The sequence below is a fragment of the Neofelis nebulosa genome, chromosome 7, assembly GCF_028018385.1.
Source record: "Neofelis nebulosa isolate mNeoNeb1 chromosome 7, mNeoNeb1.pri, whole genome shotgun sequence".
NCBI classification, from domain to species: Eukaryota; Metazoa; Chordata; class Mammalia; order Carnivora; family Felidae; genus Neofelis; species Neofelis nebulosa.
In genome coordinates, this window is record NC_080788.1 from 65498382 (window position 1) to 65515919 (window position 17538).

The 17538-nt window shown below is 39.0% G+C and overlaps 1 protein-coding gene across 1 annotated transcript; it reads right to left on the reverse strand.

Annotated features, from left to right (window-relative positions):
- Positions 1 to 16657: 16657 nt before the first annotated feature.
- LOC131518164 (cytochrome c oxidase subunit NDUFA4-like) lies at positions 16658 to 17127 on the reverse strand. Its single transcript, XM_058740757.1, has one exon. The coding sequence runs from the start codon at positions 17026 to 17028 to the stop codon at positions 16780 to 16782; it is 249 nt and encodes an 82-aa protein (XP_058596740.1). The 5' UTR covers positions 17029 to 17127; the 3' UTR covers positions 16658 to 16779.
- Positions 17128 to 17538: the final 411 nt, after the last annotated feature.

Below are 17538 nucleotides of genomic sequence, written 5' to 3' on the forward strand. Positions count from 1 at the left end.
GATGTCAATATTGTCACACATACTGTATTTTGAATGAATAATGATTTTTATTAGTTCTAAGATAATCTTCAAAGTATTTTTGGAAGTTTCTAGAATATAAATAGCAAACCAATGATCATTTATGAACTCACAGTGCAAAAGCCATTGCTTTCCTGTACCATTTGAAGGGTCACCACTAGTATATGTACTGAGTCTCAAGATAACTAGATTTCTGTTATATTGAGTAAAGAAAATACTGTACATAATTTCAAAATTTTCATTAGCTAATATTGTTAAAAACTGTCTCTTAGGTCTGCCTGAGCTGCACATTTAATACATTGATTTATCAAGCACTAGAAAAGCAAATTGAATCAAAAGGTAATGTCCTTTGGGGAACAGGCAGATAAGAATGTTGCAGACCTTACAAATAGAAGGTATATAGAGCAGTGTCTGTGATTAGAATAGGCTGTGATTTGACCCAGACCTTAAATCAGACCTTCTTGAAAAAAATAGTTTTGTTGTTGTTTTTTACAAATATCTATGATCACTAAGTGACAAAACAGACAACACAAACCAACATTAAGTCATGAAGTTAAAAAATGTAATCAGCTTCCAAGGACTAAAATGATGATTTTCATCAAGTAGCTGTTCTGGATTATGCTGAAAGTTGAAGAAAGGGGTCTTCTCTAGCTACTTGGAGCTTTAAAAGGGTTCATACTATGAATGAGGTTGATAGATGAGCTTCCTATAGCACAATTTCTAAGAATGCCTCTTACTGGTGGACTTTGGGAGCCAACAGCAGAAGTTGGCTGGTCACAGAACAGTAAGAGGAATGGCTTAAGGAAGCCAAGGACACAGGCTCATGACCATTGGAAATGGTGACATCAATAGTTAGGAAGTTTCTGCAGAAAGTATCATCTTTCTTTTTTTTTACGTTTATTTTTGAGAGAGAGAGAGAGAGAGAGTGAGAGTGTGAGCAAGGAAGGGGCAAGGGAGGGACAGAGGGAGGAAGGGAGAGAGGGAGACAGAGAGACAGAGAGAGAGAGAGAGACAGAGAATTCCAAGCAGGATCTACACTGTCAGAGCAGAGCCTGATGCCAGGGCTTGAACTCATGAACTGTGAGATCATGACCTGAACCGGAATAAAAAGTCAGATGCTTAACTGACTGAGCCATCCGGATGCCCCAGAAAGTATCATCTTTATGTGAATATTCTGAAAGCTGACAGTCACCAAACGCTATTCAAAAGGCACCACAAATAGGCAATAACATGAATTGCCATGTTCTCTTTGGATGTGAGAAAGGTTCTATGTAGTTACCCAGAACTATGGCCATCATTAAAATGAATGCCACTTCTAAAAAGAGAGACGGTTGGAAAGACAAAAACATAAGCAAATTAATTTAAAAGGGCCTTCTTTGAAGTTAGAGGGCCAGAAAAAGGTATAAGTTAAAACCGAACAAGAAGGGAACAGACAAAAGAAGAGAACGTAGAATTTTAAAGCTAAATGGAACTTGATTATGTTAACGTGCTTTGTGTTAGTCAGGATGAGATCAACTATATTAAGATAACGAACAGAAATCTCTGTGGCTTAACACAACAAAAGTTTATTTCTTAGTTTGGTTTGCTAGACACTTTCATTTATCTGCTCATTCAAAGTTCTAAGTTCTTTCCCTATTGCGATACTGCCATAACCTCCAAATCCACTATGGCAAGAGAATAGAAAGATGGAGAGGGGCACACTGGCTTCTCCCAGAAGTGACACATGACTTGTGTTCACATTTCATTGGCCAGAATTCAGGCACATGATGCCAACCCAACATCAAGGAAACCTGGGAAAGGCAGCTTTCCTGTAAACCAGTGAGGCAAATCATAAAACTGCTTCCAGACCACTATTATGTATCCCCATCTTCCCAATTTTTGCCATACTCAGTCACCACTTGAATATGCTTACTAGTTTAAGTGAATTCTAAATAAATTGCTTAGGGGCATCTGGCTAGCTCAGTCAGAAGAACATGAGACTTGACTCTTCATCTCAGTGTTGTGAGTTCAAGCCCCAAACTGGGTGTAGGGATGACTTAAATAAACAAACAAGCTTTAAAATCAAAATTACTTATAAATAAATCAGTTCACTTAAAAAATCTAATTACCATTGGGGTGCCTGGGTGGCTCAGTTTGTTGAGCCTCTGACTTAGGCTCAGGTCATGATCTCATGGTTCATGGGTTCAAGCCCTGCGTCGGGCTCTGTGCTGACAGCTCAGAGCCTGGAGCATGCTTCAGATTCTGTGTCTCCCTCTCCCTCTGCCTCTCCCCTGCTCATGTCTCAAAAATAAACATTAAAAAAAGTCTGATTACCATTAAATCATCTACTAATTTGATTAAAATATAATTTCAGTTGTTTGATATAACAATTATGTATTTTTCTAATGTGCATTAAAATACATGCATACATGGGGTGCCTGGGTGGCTCAGTTGGTTGAGCGTCCGACTTCGGCTCAGGTCATGATCTTGCGGTCTGTGGGTTTGAGCCCCTCGTTGGGCTCTCTGCTGACAGCTTAGAGCCTGGAGCCTGCTTCCTATTCTGTCTCCCTCTCTCTCTGCCCCTCCCCCCTCTCATGCTCTGTCTCTCTCTCTCTCTCTCTGTCAAAAGTGAATAAACATTTTAAAAAAATTTTAAAAACAACATGCATACTTATTAACAATATGTATTTTTAAATTTTTTTTAATGTTTTATTGTTTGAGAGACAGAGCATGAGCAGGGGAGGGGCAGAGAGAGAGGGAGACACAGAATCCAATTTAGGCTCCAGGCTATGAGCTATCAGAACAGACTCCAATGCAGGGCTGGAACCCACGAACACAAGATCATGACCTGAGCTGAAGTTGGACTCTCAACCAACTGAGCCACCCAGGTGCCCCAAAGTATATGTTATGGACGATCTAAAATCATCACCCCCCTCCCAAAATGAAATAAAATAAAATGACATTAACTAACTAAATGAAATCATCTCCCACATTAACAATGGTAAGCAAAACACTTTAGAAAAAATTAATCTAACCCTCCTATTTTTAAGATGAGAAAACTGAGGCCCAGAAATTGACCCAAGTCCCCCCGAATTACATGGGAAGCTGAATGGCAAAGCCAGAATTAGAGTCTAGGTTTCCTTTCCACTATACCATGTTTCCAATACTCTAAGTTTGTGGGGAAAGGATGTGGGCACTAGAAAAACAAACTGAGCACTACAATTAGGGGAATAAAAAAGAACACAGCACAATGTACAAATACCTTAAAGTTGAAAAAAAAATAGTAGGAAGGGTTGTGAGGCTGCAAAGCAGGTGGAGTCTCAGAAAACATGATGCCCACACAAATCAGCAGATTGGGGTGTATGGCTGTCTAAAGGCTTCCAAGAGGCTGGTTTTCTGAATTACTTAGACTCACTGATGAATAACTCTAGGGACCTTGAGAATCACCATGAGACTGGAGAGGAACAAATGTGGTTGGAAGAGCCACTGGGACAGCAGCTGGACTGTGCATGTGGAGGCACAGGAAGTGCCTGCTGTCTGTTCTACAGATTACCCTCATGTGTGCATGGCCACAGACCCTCAGGAACACATTGCTGATACACACAGGGAAGAGCATCAATTACATCTGAATCAAAATAAAATGCCAAAAGGATTTGGGTAAGAAACTTCTGGAGGATTACTGGCAATTCCTTAATATTCTTAAAGCAGCTTTGCAATCAAATGCCTGCTCTTGAAGAATCACAATAAATGATTAGCAGATTTAATTTTACTAATTAGGATTGTAGGATTTGGCAACTGAGGACATTTTGGAGGTTATCCACTATAGATTTTCTTTTGAAATCTGTGAAAACTTGTCTTCAGAATAAGCTTTATGGACAAACTCATTAACACAGAACTGATGGAAACAGAACCTGCCTGGTTGGAGGAGTGTCTTAGTGTGGGCGGCGATAATAAAATACCATAGACTGCATGGCTGAAATGATAGAAATTTATTTCTCACATTTCCAGAGGCTGGGAAATCCAAGATTAGGGAGCAGCCTGGTCAGGGTCTTGTGAGGACTCTTTTCCTGACTTGTAGTTGGCTGACTTCTTGCTGTGTCCTGAAATGGAGAGAGAGTGGACTCTGGTCTCTTTCTTTCCTTAGAAGGATTCTTATGGCCTCATGGGTGCTCTATCCTTATGATGTCATCTAAACGTAATTATGTCCCAAAGATCCCACTTCCAAATACCTTCACAAAGTCTTCATTGAGGCTTCAACATATGAATTAGGGTGAGGGACAGATATTCAATCTTTAGCAAGGAGAAGGGGTTCTGGAGATTTGCCAGCTTGGCTCTTAACTATCCTCCTTGTTCCACATACCCCCTGAGCACAGATAGATAATCCATTGCCCCTTCACCCGTCCAGTGCCTTCTGGGTTGCAATGCACAAAGCTAGGCTTAGAGGTATTGTGCAGATTTCTGAGGTCATCGAGTTAGGCAATGTCTGTCAGAACTAGAATCCTACACTTTTGATTCATGGTGGATCTCCTGTGACATTACTATGGTAGGAGACAATGATATTGTGATTTGTAGACATAGATCTATATTTTTTTTTATAAATAATATCTAGAAATTGTATATTGCTTGAAGCAAATTATAGAATAGAGTTCTACCCTCTCCTGTTCTAGACACCAAAAGCACACAACATGGATAAGTTCTTTTTTAAAAAAGACATATTGAGATATAACTGACATAAAATAAGCCAGCATAAAGTAAAATTGGCAAAAGCATTAAAATTTATATTTGATAAATTTTCATCTAAGTGTGTACCCATGAAATCATTGTGAAAATCAAGGCAATGAACATATGTATTACACACTAAAGTTTGTTTGGGTTCTTTTTTGTCACCTCTCTATCTTCCTCGCATCTTCCCCATTTCAAGGAAACAACTTTCTTATTTCTATCACTACGTATTAGTGTGTAAGATAGAAATTTATATAAATGGAATCATGGAGTATATTCTGTTTTTCTTCTGTGGCTGCTTTCTATCACCATAATAAAGCTGAGATTCATTTATGATGTTGTGTGTAGGCAAGTTTCATTCAATTGTATTGCTGAGAACCTTGGCTATAACCAAGGGTCTACCACAAGCTGTTTATCCATTCATCTGTTGGTGGACATTTGAGTTATTTTCAGTTTTGGATTACCACAAACAAATCTGTGCTGAACATTTGTGTATAAATCCCTGTTTGGGGATTTCTCTGGGGTGTATACCTAGAAGTAGAACAGGTGAGTCATACTGTAAATGTATAATTGACTTTTTAAGAAACTGCCAAACTGTTTTCCAAAGTGGCTGTCCTACTTTTCATCCCCACCATGAGGAAGAAGCATTCCAGTTGCTCCATATGTTTTGTATGGTTAGTCTTTTTAAAATTTTGGCCATTCTAGGGGCGCCTGGGTGGCTCAGTCAGTTGAGCGTCCGACTTCAGCTCAGGTCACGATCTCGTGGTCCGTGAGTTCGAGCCCCGCATCGGGCTCTGGGCTGATGGCTCAGAGCCTGGAGTCTGCTTCCGATTCTGTGTCTCCCTTTCTCTCTGCCCCTCCCCCGTTCATGCTCTGTCTCTCTCTGTCTCAAAAATAAACATTAAAAAAAAATAATTTAAAAATTTTGGCCATTCTAATTGCTATGTAGAGATCATTGTGGTTTTGTTTTAATTTTCTAATGACTGATGATGTTGAGTAATGCTCACTTTATCTGCCTATTTGCTACCTATATATATTCTTGGTCAAGTGTTCAAACATTTTGCCCAATTTTAAAATTGGATTGTTTTATATTATTGAGTTTTGAGGGTTCTTTATATATTTAGGATACATGGCCTTTGTCAGATATGTACTTGACTTTCATCAAAAAAGTAGAAGTTCTTATTTTTTTTTCTTTTATGAATTGTGCTTCTGTTGTTGTACCTGAGAAATCTTTACCTAATCCAAAGTCACAAAGATTTTCTGCTATGTTTTCTTTTGGAAGTTTTAGAGTTTTAGGTTTTGCAAATAGGTCTCTGATCGGTGTAATTAATTTTCATATATAGTGGGAAGTATAAACTGAAGTTTATTTTCTTTTATTTTCTGTATATGGCTATCCAACTGTTCAAATACCATTTGTCAAAAACACTGCTCTTTCTCTACTGAATTGCCTTTATACCTTTGTCAAAAATAAGTTGTCCGTACATGTGTGGACCTATTTCTGTATTCTTTCATCTGTTGCATTGATGTATATGTTTATTTCTACATCAACATCACACAGTCCTGATTACCATAGCTTTACGATAAATCTTGAAAGATAATGTAAATTCTTAACCTTTTTCTTCTTTTTAAAAATTATTTTGGTTATTCTAGGTCCATTACATTTCCATATGAGTTTAGAATTCATAATGTCAAAAATGGCTGCTGGCATTTTGATTGAGATTGCACTGAAATTATAGATCAATTTGGGGAGAGTTTACATTAATAAAAACGAATCTTGATACATGAACATGGTATTTCTCTCCATTTATTTGTGCCTTTCTTCAGCAATGTTTTGTAATTTTCTTTTTTTTAATTTTTTTTTAACGTTTATTTATTTTTGAGACAGAGAGAGACAGAGCATGAACGGGGGAGGGGCAGAGAGAGAGGGAGACACAGAATCGGAAACAGGCTCCAGGCTCTGAGCTGTCAGCACAGAGCCTGACGCGGGGCTTGAACTCACAGACCGTGAGATCATGACCTGAGCCAAAGTCGGCCGCTTAACCGACCGAGCCACCCAGGTGCCCCAAATGTTTTGTAATTTTCAGTGTACACATCACATATATCTTTTGTTAGATTTATCAAGTATCTGACGTTGTTGTAATTTTTTTATAAAGATATTTTTATTGGCTCTACATTATGCTCAAGTGTTGTAGCTTTTATATTCTACTCTTTCTATTTGTTTCCAGCTTTTTGACATTTTCCTTCTTTTCTTTCTTTCTAGTTTTTATTTAACTTCTAGTTAGTTAACATATAGTGTAATATTGGTTTTAGGAGTAGAATTTTGTGATTCATCATTTACATATAACATCCAGTGCTCTTCACTGTAATACCCACCTCTCCTCTAGCAACCCTCAGTTAGTTCTCTGTAGTTAAGAGTCTCCAGGGGCACCTGGGTGGCTCAGTCGGTGGAGCAGCCGACTTTGGCTCAGGTTATGATCTTGCGGTCCGTGAGTTCGAGCCCCGCTTTGGGCTCTGTGCTGACAGCTCAGAGACTGGAGTCTGTTTCAGATTCTGTGTCTCCCTCTCTCTGACCCTCCCCTGTTCATGCTCGGTCTCTCTCTGTCTCAAAAATAAATAAACGTTAAAAAAAAAAGTCTACTATGGTTTGCCTTCCTCCCCATTCCCCCGCCCCTTCCCCCATGTTCATCTGTTTTGTTTCTTAAATTCCACATGAGTGAAATCATATGGTATTTGTCTTTCTCTGCCTTATTTCGCTTAGCACAACATGCTCTCTTTCCATCTGCATCATTGCAAATAGCAAGATTTCATTCTTTTTAATGGTTGAGTGATATTCCACTCTCTATATAATACATACCACATCTTTTTTTAAAGTATAATTTATTGTCAAATTGGTTTCCACACAACACCCAGTGCTCATCCCAACAAGTGCCCTCCTCCATGCCCATCACCCACTTTCCCCTCTCCCCAAACCCTCAGTTTGTTCTCATTCCTCAAGAGTCTCTTATGGTTTGCCTCCCTCCCTCTCTGTAGCTTTTTCCCCCCCTTCCCCTCCCTCATGGTCTTCTGTTAAGTTTCTCAAGATCTACATATGAGTGAAAACATATGGTATCGGTCTTTTTCTGCCTGACTTATTTCACTTAGCATAATACCCTCCGATTCCATCCACGTTGCTGCAAATGGCCAGATTTCATTCTTTCTCATTGCCAAGTAGTATTCCACTGTATATATAAACCACATCTTCTTTATCCATTCATCAGTTGATGGACATTTAGGCTCTTTCCATAACTTGGCTATTGTTCAAAGTGCTGCTATAAACATTGGAGTACAAGTGCCCCCGTGTATCAGCACTCCTGTATCCCTTGGGTAAATTCCTAGCAGTGCTATTGCTGGGTCATAGGGTAGGTCTATTTTTAATTTTTTGAGGAACCTCCACACTGTTTTCCAGAGCAGCTGCACCGGTTTGCATTCCCACCATCAGTGCAAGAGGGTTCCCATTTCTCCACATCCTCTTCAGCATCTATAGTCTCCTGATTTGTTCATTTCAGTCACTCTGACCGTTGTGAGGTAGTATCTCAGTGTGGTTTTGATTTGCATACCATGTGTTTATCCATTCATCAGTCAACGGACATTTGGCTGTATCCATAATTTGGCTATTGTTGATAATGCTGCTATAAATATCAGGGTGCATGTACCCCTTTGAATCAGTATTTTTGTATCCTTTGGGGAAATACCTAGTAGTTCAATTGCTGGGTCACAGGGTAGTTCTATTTTTAACTTTTTGAGGAAACTCCATACTATTTTCTGGAGTGACTACACCAGTTTGCAGCCAATTATATTTTTTAATTTAAAATTTTTAATTTTTCATTGTTATTATATAGAAATATAATAGACTTCCATAGAGTTTATATGCTATAATTTTGTTAAATTTATTTGTTAGTTTTAGCTGCAGTTTCGTAGATTTTTGTAATATTTTATTAATAGACAATTGTCCATTAATAATTTTATTTCTTTCTTTTCATTCCAGATACTTGTTATTTTTCCTCACTGCACTGACTAGAAACTTCAATACAATATTTAACAGAAGTCATGGGAGTGTACATTCTTGCCTTGTTCCTATTCTTAGAGAGGAAAGCATTCAGCCTTTTACCATTTAAGAATAGTATTAGGTGCATATTTTTCAGAGCTGCCATTTTAGGGTAAAAAACTTTCTTCCATTCATAATTTTCTGACAGTTTTTATCAGGTATGGATGTTGGAGTCTGTCAAATGCTTTTGCATGTACTGGAGATAGCTTTTAAAAAATTCTTCTAATATGGTTAATCACATTGATTTTTTTTAAAACTTATTTATTTTTAAGAGAGAGAGAGCACAAGTGGGGAATTGGAAGAGAGAGAGAGGGAGAGAGAGAATCCTAAGCAGGCTCTGCACTATCAGTACAGAGCCTGATGCAGGGCTCAAACTCACAAACTGTGAGATCACGACCTCATCTGAAGTTAGATGCTTAACTGACTGAACCACCCAGGAGACCCTGATTTTTAAATGTTAAACCAACCTTACACTGCTGGGATGTATTATTTTTAACATATTGCTTTATGTAATTTTGTGAAATGTAGATTTTTGCATCAATATTTATATACCATATTGGTAGTATTCTTTTTCTTTTAAACTTTTGTCTCATTTTGGTATCAGGATAATGCTAGCCTCAGAGAATGAGCTGAGAAGTATTCTATATTTAAATTTCAGAAGGATTTTGTGCAGAATATTTTTTTCTTAAATATTTGGTAGAATTTCTTAGCAAAGTTATCTTGGCTTGGAGTTTTCTTTGTGGGAAGGTTCTTAACAAATTTAAGTGCTTTAATAAATATTGAGTTATCCAGGTTTTCTACTTTGAGTGAGTTTAGTAGTATGTAGCTTTAAAAAATATGTCCATTTTATCTAAGAAGTCAAATTTATTGCCATAAAGTTATTCTAAGAATCCTAATTTCCCTTTAGTATCTGTACAATGTATGATGATACCCCTTTCTCAATCCTGACATTAGTATTTTTTGTCTTCTCCATTTTTATCCTGTTCATTTGGTTAGAGGTTCATCAATTTTTATTGATATTCTCACAGGTAATTATTATGATACTGAAATGTCTTCTTGTATTTATTTATTTATTTATTTATTTATTTATTTATTTATTTATTTATTTATTTTTTACTGTAACTCTAGTTCCCATCTCTAGTGTCCCCACACTACAAAAGGATGATCTTTCCTGAAGGATAAAATCCAAACTCAAGGTCACATGTAAGAAGAACCCCTCTAACATTCTTCAATTGATTACGCTCCAGTTATAACAAACTACTGATGATTTTTTTGGTATACCAAGCATGTAATATCTTTGTATTTTGCACATGCTGTTTCCATCTTTCCCTTGCTCCTGGTCATTCTTTAAAATTTGACTTAAGAATTACTTTTCCAGGGTGCCTGGGTGGCTCAGTTGGTTAAGTGTCTGACTTCGGCTCAGGTCTGACCTCACTGTTTATGAGTTCAAGCCCTGCATCAGGCTCTGTGCTGACAGCTCAGAGCCTGGAGTCTGCTTCAGATTCTGTGTCTCCTTCTCCCTCTGACCCTCTCTTGCTCATACTCTGTGTCTCTCTCTCTCTCAAAAATAAATAAACATTAAAAAAATTATATATATTTAAAAAAAAAGAATTACTTTTCCCAGTATGCCTTCTTCAGCCACTCCTCCCCCACACCTGGTTGCAGCTAACCACTCAGTGTTTCCCTAGCACTTCATGCATTTAACTTCACAGAACTTATATTTGTGCTATTGATGCTCCGTTTACTTATGTGTCCCCTCAACTAGACTGTAAACTCCTAAGTTCAAGAAGTGCCTCACTCATTTTTGTATCCTCACTGCTCAGGTCAATGACTGTCACAGACGTAGAGAACAATAATAGGCCAATATTAGGGCAGTTTTGTTCAGCTCCATGGTTGTCAAAGTGTGCTCCTTGGATCAACAACAGCAGTACCACTTGGGAACTTGTTAGAACTATAAATTCCTTATCTTATCCAGCTTTATGGAATCACTCCGAATTACTCTGGAAGGGAGACCCATCAATCTATGGTTAAGAAGCTTTGTTGGTAACAGTTGCTAGGGTTTGAGAATGATTGGTTTAGTAAGTAGGAAATGATGGGGGAATCAGCAAGACCCAGTTTGAATCCTGCCTGCATCAAACTCTTTGACCTGGAATAACTTACTTAATCTTTTTAAAGCCTCGGTTCCCTCATACATAAAAAGGGGACAGCATGAGCTATTTTATAGGATTAAGATTTAAATGAGATCTAGAGCTTCTAGTGTAATAAATGACCCATGATACGTACTCAATAAAAATGAAAGTAGTTAATACAATAATATTCAATAATTTCTACCTGATGGAAACAGAAGACTTCTGCTATGCTTGTCTCTATATAGTATTTTCATCTAATTGGAGAATAGAAAGAAATCATTCTTAAAATCAGAATAGCTTAAGAATCAGTAGAATCGATGAGGGAGAGCAAAGGGAAAAGGCTGAGGGAGATTTATTTTAGGAGGAAAAAAATCTGATGAAATTATTTGAAATGTGCTCCCCATATTTTGCAATAAAATTCAAAATTAAAGTTTTTTCTTGGTGAGAAGAGTCATATTCAAAGTCTGAGTAGTAATTAGTTTGGAAATTATCACCTTATTTCAGTTAGAACACTCTTATTGAACACCAACCACAGTATGGGCATGGTGCCAGATACTGAGATACAGAGAAGGACAGAGTATTCCCCACCCAAACTAAGCTGGGTCTAGTGGTGACGTCCAAAACAGATTAAGCAGTCAATTTCTTTTGGATTTTAAATACTTTATAATGGGAGGAATGTAAAGAGGAAAAATCTGTTTGGGCAGCTAAGATAGCCCTCAGTTTTTGGTTTATCTGTGAACAAAGAGAATGGGATTTCCTTCAGCATCACCATTATTTAAGTGGGTATTTCTCCTGGAATTTGTGGCCCTGATTTTGTTGGTATTTTCACCAACCTAGGTCCATTATATGCTTCCAGACACATATGAACAAGATGGTAAAAAACAAAACAAAGTTGGCATGGCAACTTTTAAATTTGTCCAATGCTCCAAACATGTGTAGGTTACCTCTACATTCAAGGCACTATGCTAGAGAGAGCCAAAGATGAATAATATGTCATCTGTCCTGAAAAAGTTCAAGGTCTACTGAGATAGATGCGTGTTCATCTCACAGCCGCGCATTTTTCTAGCTCTTTATACTTGACAAACCACCTTCCCATAAATGATCTTAACTGATTTTCAGAACAGCTGTACGAAATAAATAGAGCAAGCATTATTGGTCCATTCTACAGATAGGACATCAGAGTAAAAACGATACCTCTTTTTTGTCTGGACATTTCCACCATGTTAACTCCATCTTCTGTCTTACTGCCCTTGGGCCTCCATCATCAAGTTGTATTGATGCTACCACCTAAGTGTCTCTGAAATTTCTGCTTCCCTGACTATTTCCACCACTGCTGCCTTAGTTGAAATAAGCTCATCTTTTCTTGCCTGGGCTATTTCAATAACCTCCTAATTGGTCTCCCTGCCTACGAGTTCTGCCCACTCCAATCTGCCACCAGAATTATCTTTCAAAAACAGAAATGATTATGCCACTCAGCTGAAAAATCCTTGCAGGCTTCCCTATCCATCAAAATAAGTTTCAAATTCTGCAGCATGGCATAAAGGCACTTCACCAAGTTACCCCAGCCAACCTTCCAAACCTCGCCCCTTGAGGTCCATCGACCCTGACCTCTAGTCTGCTACACACAGATCAAATGCTCCAACTACACTGAGCTTATACTCTGTCAAGCCTCCGTATCTCTGTCTGATGAGCTACTTATCCTTTAAGACCCAGCTTACATGTTACCAACTCTGATAGACCTTCATAATCATGACAGTCTTATTTGGTGCTCCTTGCCTTGTGAGTCTGGACCTCTCTGCATTTTCTGGCTTATCATTGGTCACAACGTAGCATGACTGCTTTCTCCCTGCTTTCTCCACTGTAAATCCCCTGGAGATAATGGTCTCATTTTAATCACCTTTGAGAGAATCCTGAAGACCAGTACTAATGGGGAGAACCCTTGCTAGAGTTGCCACATTTATCAACAGAATGCCCAGTTAAATGTGAATTTCAGATAAATAATGAATGATTGTTTAGTATCAGTATGTCCCAAATATTGAATGAGCTATGCTTATACTAACATGTTAAAAAATCTGAAATTCACATGTGAGTGGCTGTCCTGTAGTTTTCTTTGCTACATCTGGGACTCCTAATCCCTGTGGACCTAAAGCCCAGCTTCTATACCTCCTGGAAGTTTAGCACGGCTACAGTCATAATGTCTAGTATAAACCAAAGCTGTCATTTCTGCCCCACCCTCATAGAGCTTCCTGTTTAGTAAAGAAGTCACAAAAACTATTTCTAGAATTAACTGGTAAACATTCAAAAGCTACGTGCTCTTGACAAACATTGACATGGATAGCTACATGGTAAGGGCACATCTTGGTCTTTGTCCTATGGGAGAAAATAAATCCAGTTTTTTTCAGTTGCCTGATTCTAAGAATATATTAAAGTGAGTCTGGAATACTTAGTTGAAAGAGCTTGGTTGCACTTTTGATCCAACAACCATGATATTGAGATTAGTGTAACCTTGGTCAAATTGTTTAACTCTTCTGCACTTCCTTTTAAGAAGTGTGCATGAGGAGGGAGGTTGTGGGGCAAAGAAAGTAACCAAAGTCCCTTGTGTAATGAAATGACTGTCTAGCTAAAAGTGTAACTTCGTAATACACATTCAGATAAGGGCAGAGGCAAAAGTCAGGTCAGGAGCATTACTAAGTTTTCAGTTCTTGTTGCAGAATGCACAAACCTGGAATTGGAGCCAGAAGATTGCAAAAATGATTCCAGATCTGCATGGTAACAATTTCAACTGACTTCCACTCCTGCTGAAATTTAGCAGCAGAGGAAGTTCTTTTTCTGGCTGTCTGCCTTCTCCCCGCCTCCCCCATCCCTCAGTACCTCAGGCTGCTCACTCCCCACATCTGTTTCCAAGCCTTAGAGAGTTGGGTCACAGCATGGCGCAATAAGCAGAATTAGCAGGCAGCATGAATCAATGGTAAACCTTTGATTTTAATTCCTTGCCTCTCCTCTAGAGGAAGTGTGGTCTAGTGGTTAACCCACTAAAAAAAAGCAGCTAGGAGGCAAAATTCCTGGTCTTTTCCATCTCTGTCTTCTGTTCTTATTGGGGCACCTTGCCCATCAAACATCCTTCCCCCACCCTCCCCCTTCCCCGCCCCCTCCCCCTTCCCCGCCCCCTCCCCCAACTATTGCCCTGTATAAGCATTTTCCCCTGAACTGACCTCAGGCTCAGACTCACTTGGGAAACTCATTAAATGATTCCTGAGACCCATCCCAGAACCTCCCAAGGAAAGTCCTAGGAACTTCTGTTTTTAACAAGTGCTACAGGTAAGTCTTCACAATCAGACTCAGCTCAACTGGATGCTGGTTAGTCATGACACAAATGAGCCATGACACTAAAGAGAGCACTAAAGGAAACCAGAGCAGGAAAGCTGAGGTGAAAAGAATATCTCTGCCATAGGGTTTGCTTGCACAAGCTCATGTGTGATAAAAAGGTAAAGGACGAGGAATGAAAAGATGCAGATTCTAGTTCTGGCTCTATGTATCTAGAGTTGCGTGAGCATGGGCAGGTCAGATAACCTCTCCTGATGGCGTTTTTGTTTTAAAAATAAAAGTGATTAGATCACCTCTTTCGGTTCTGTGATTCAATGAATTATTTCTGTGATTTCACAGAAAAGCCAAGATGGACTCAGAAAATCTTTTCCTGAAAATGACAGTGGGTACAGTCACAGAGGTGTGGGCTGGCTTGTTTGGGGTTGTGGGCAGACAATGGAAATAAGTGGCAGCCAGGAGGTTTGGGGCCAAGGCCACAAGGAGTTTTCTCCCTGACTCCCTGCCTTGAAGCTCTGCAGCTGGCCTATTTATGCAAAGGCTTTGGCTCCTCTTTCCTTTCAAAAGCATTTCTGACTCGTAGATTCCCCCAGGAGCAGAGATTCATCGTTTGGTGGAGAACTTGCACATGCTTTCCTGACAGGAAGAAAGGACGGAGGAATAAGCAGGCTTGGATGGATTAGTGAGTGGGCTAGAGTAGCCAAAGAAGTGAGTCTCCTGGTGCATGATTAACATAGACCCATCATATCATTAGCTCTGAATATGCCCAGCAAAAACCCTTTGCCTCACTTCTACAATGCCTAGAAGTGTGCACTCATTAGTGGACTGGACACCCGCCTACTTATCTGCCTCTGGAGCATCCGGGCATTCTTCCACCCAGAACAAGTGGGGGGTGAGTTAGGAGGAGGACGGGGGGAGAGCCTTGGAAGTCACAAGTGAGTCATGATGGTAGGAAAAGGATGTCTTACTGAGCCAACGCAGAAGGAGCTTCCTAGAAACATCGTGACAGGCCCCATAAAGCCCACGGTTTGCTTCTAATTACAGCATGCCCACATTTGAGCATTTTCACAGTCTTCCCATGGCAACAACGGGGTTTCTGAGCAAGAGGACTTTGACTCAAATGTGCTCTCTGCTTCTAATAGTGGGATCTGGTTGGACTTTCAGAAGTTATTTTTGCAATTTTACAAAGGAATTATTATTGGCTTGCCTATGCCTATTAACACATCCATAAACTGGAGTTCAGCACATTGTACTATACAAAAAGGGCAAACTGAGCTACATAAAATTTAAAAAGATATTTTTAAAGGGCAAGATGAACAACACGAAATCAGAAAAAATAGAGTCCTCAAATAAGTGGAATCTGTTTCTCTCCTCAACTTGAGGCAAATGGCAAATTAACAACGACAAAACTAATGTAAAAAGCAACTTCAAAAGGATGCTATAAATGACTCGGTTATAGTATTATTGTCCATACTTCTTGATTCTGTTAGACAATGACCACTCTTCCTGGGGACAGTCATCAAGTATGACATGGGCTTTTGAAAAAAATCAAGCTATGTTCCAGGGTGAATTTAATATCACAGTATTTTCTTCTCTTCAAAAACCTTTGAAAATTGCTAATTCTGGAAAACTTGTTAAGGCCAGCTTTTAATTACATCCCAGCTCTTGATCATTTTAGGTAAAGAAAAATTTTATTTTTATCCACCCATTCTTTTCCACTGTTCATTATTTAGATACCAGAGAGGCTAGTCAGGACCTGGGAGGCTGAGGGTAAAACTTTTTCGTTCTCCAGTAAAACAGATTCCAGGCTTGATTAAGTAGATCTAGGGGAGATCATCAGGGAAGAGGGATTTCCCAGGCTACCCTGGAGATGGAGCTGAGAAACAGCGCTTGCACCTGCTTGGAAGCAGCGTGGGGCTGACTGGGAATTTTTTTAACATTTGTAAAAGCTGGCATATGTGGCATTTAGAAAAGGAAGAGAAGTACTGCCTATCCATTTTTGCAAGATTATCAGATGAGGCTTCACTCTGTAAATCTCAGCAGTTATGAAAGTTGGCGTGGTTTTTAAACCCCACCACAGGAAGTAGGGATGATCAGAAAACATGTTGGCAGTGTTTTGAAATTTTCCAGAAGTATGAGAGATTCTCTTTTGTATAAAAAATAATGACCTCAGGTTTAGTAACTTCTTAGGAAACAATGAAGACAGAAGATAAGCACTTTCCTCAATACCTCTTACTGTCTTCAGCTAAATGCATGAAATTTTATAGGATGAATTCAGGAAGTTATTATAGCTATTTTTATGATAAATTAAGTAATAATATGTGCATATTTTCTTCTCAATTTTTAGCATATTTGCTTTTTTTTTTTTTTTCAAGTTTCAGATATTTATTCGCGTAAACCCCAACACAATACATCAACATGACTTCGTGCATTCAGAGGGGAACTATTTCCTGGATAAGTGGAAAATTGCGCGGATGGCTTCTGGAGAACCTTCATTCTAAGCAGCTTTATAGTGAAACGTTTCATTTAGAAGTCTGGACCTTCTTTCTTCAGTTTGCTATAATTTACATTCACTGAGTAGAACTTGTATTGATCATTAGGACCCAGTTTGTTCCAAGGCTCTGGGTTATTCTTCCTATCACAACTGACATCTGGCTTGAACAACGCCAGGGGCAAGACATATAGTGCTGCTCCAGTACCTCCCGCTCCAATAAATATGAAGAGGGGGATCAAGCTCGGATGCTTCTTGGCCTGACTGAAGACCTGGCGTAACATGACTGCAGCAGAGGCCTCGGCTCCGGGAGAAGAAACGATCAAAACTGCGAGGCCCCGCACTAAGTAGTCCCTGCACCTAGCATGAACGGACGTCCAAAGTCACCCGTATTTGCTTACTTTTATAATAAAATATCTTTTACCAAAATTGGCACAAAATATCAAATAAAGAGAGCAGTAATGCTTTGAGGAAGGATCTAAATATGTTGTGGATGTTGTAATTTTGATTAAAGTAATCAATGGTTTGGGGGACAGCAAAATATAACAGTAGTTAATTTTTATTTAATTTATATGTCATACTATGTGCCAGGCACTGTTTTAAGTGCTTAAAAAAATTGCCAGTTGTAGTTAATTCTCACAACTACCTCCATCCCCATTTTACAGATGGTAAAATTGAGGCACAGAGCAGTTCTGTTACTCTCCTTAGGTCACCAGATAGTAAGTGGAGGAGCTGGAATACGAATCTGGCAGCCTGTCTCTTGAGTGTCTTGAGTTCGCAATTGCTATGTGATA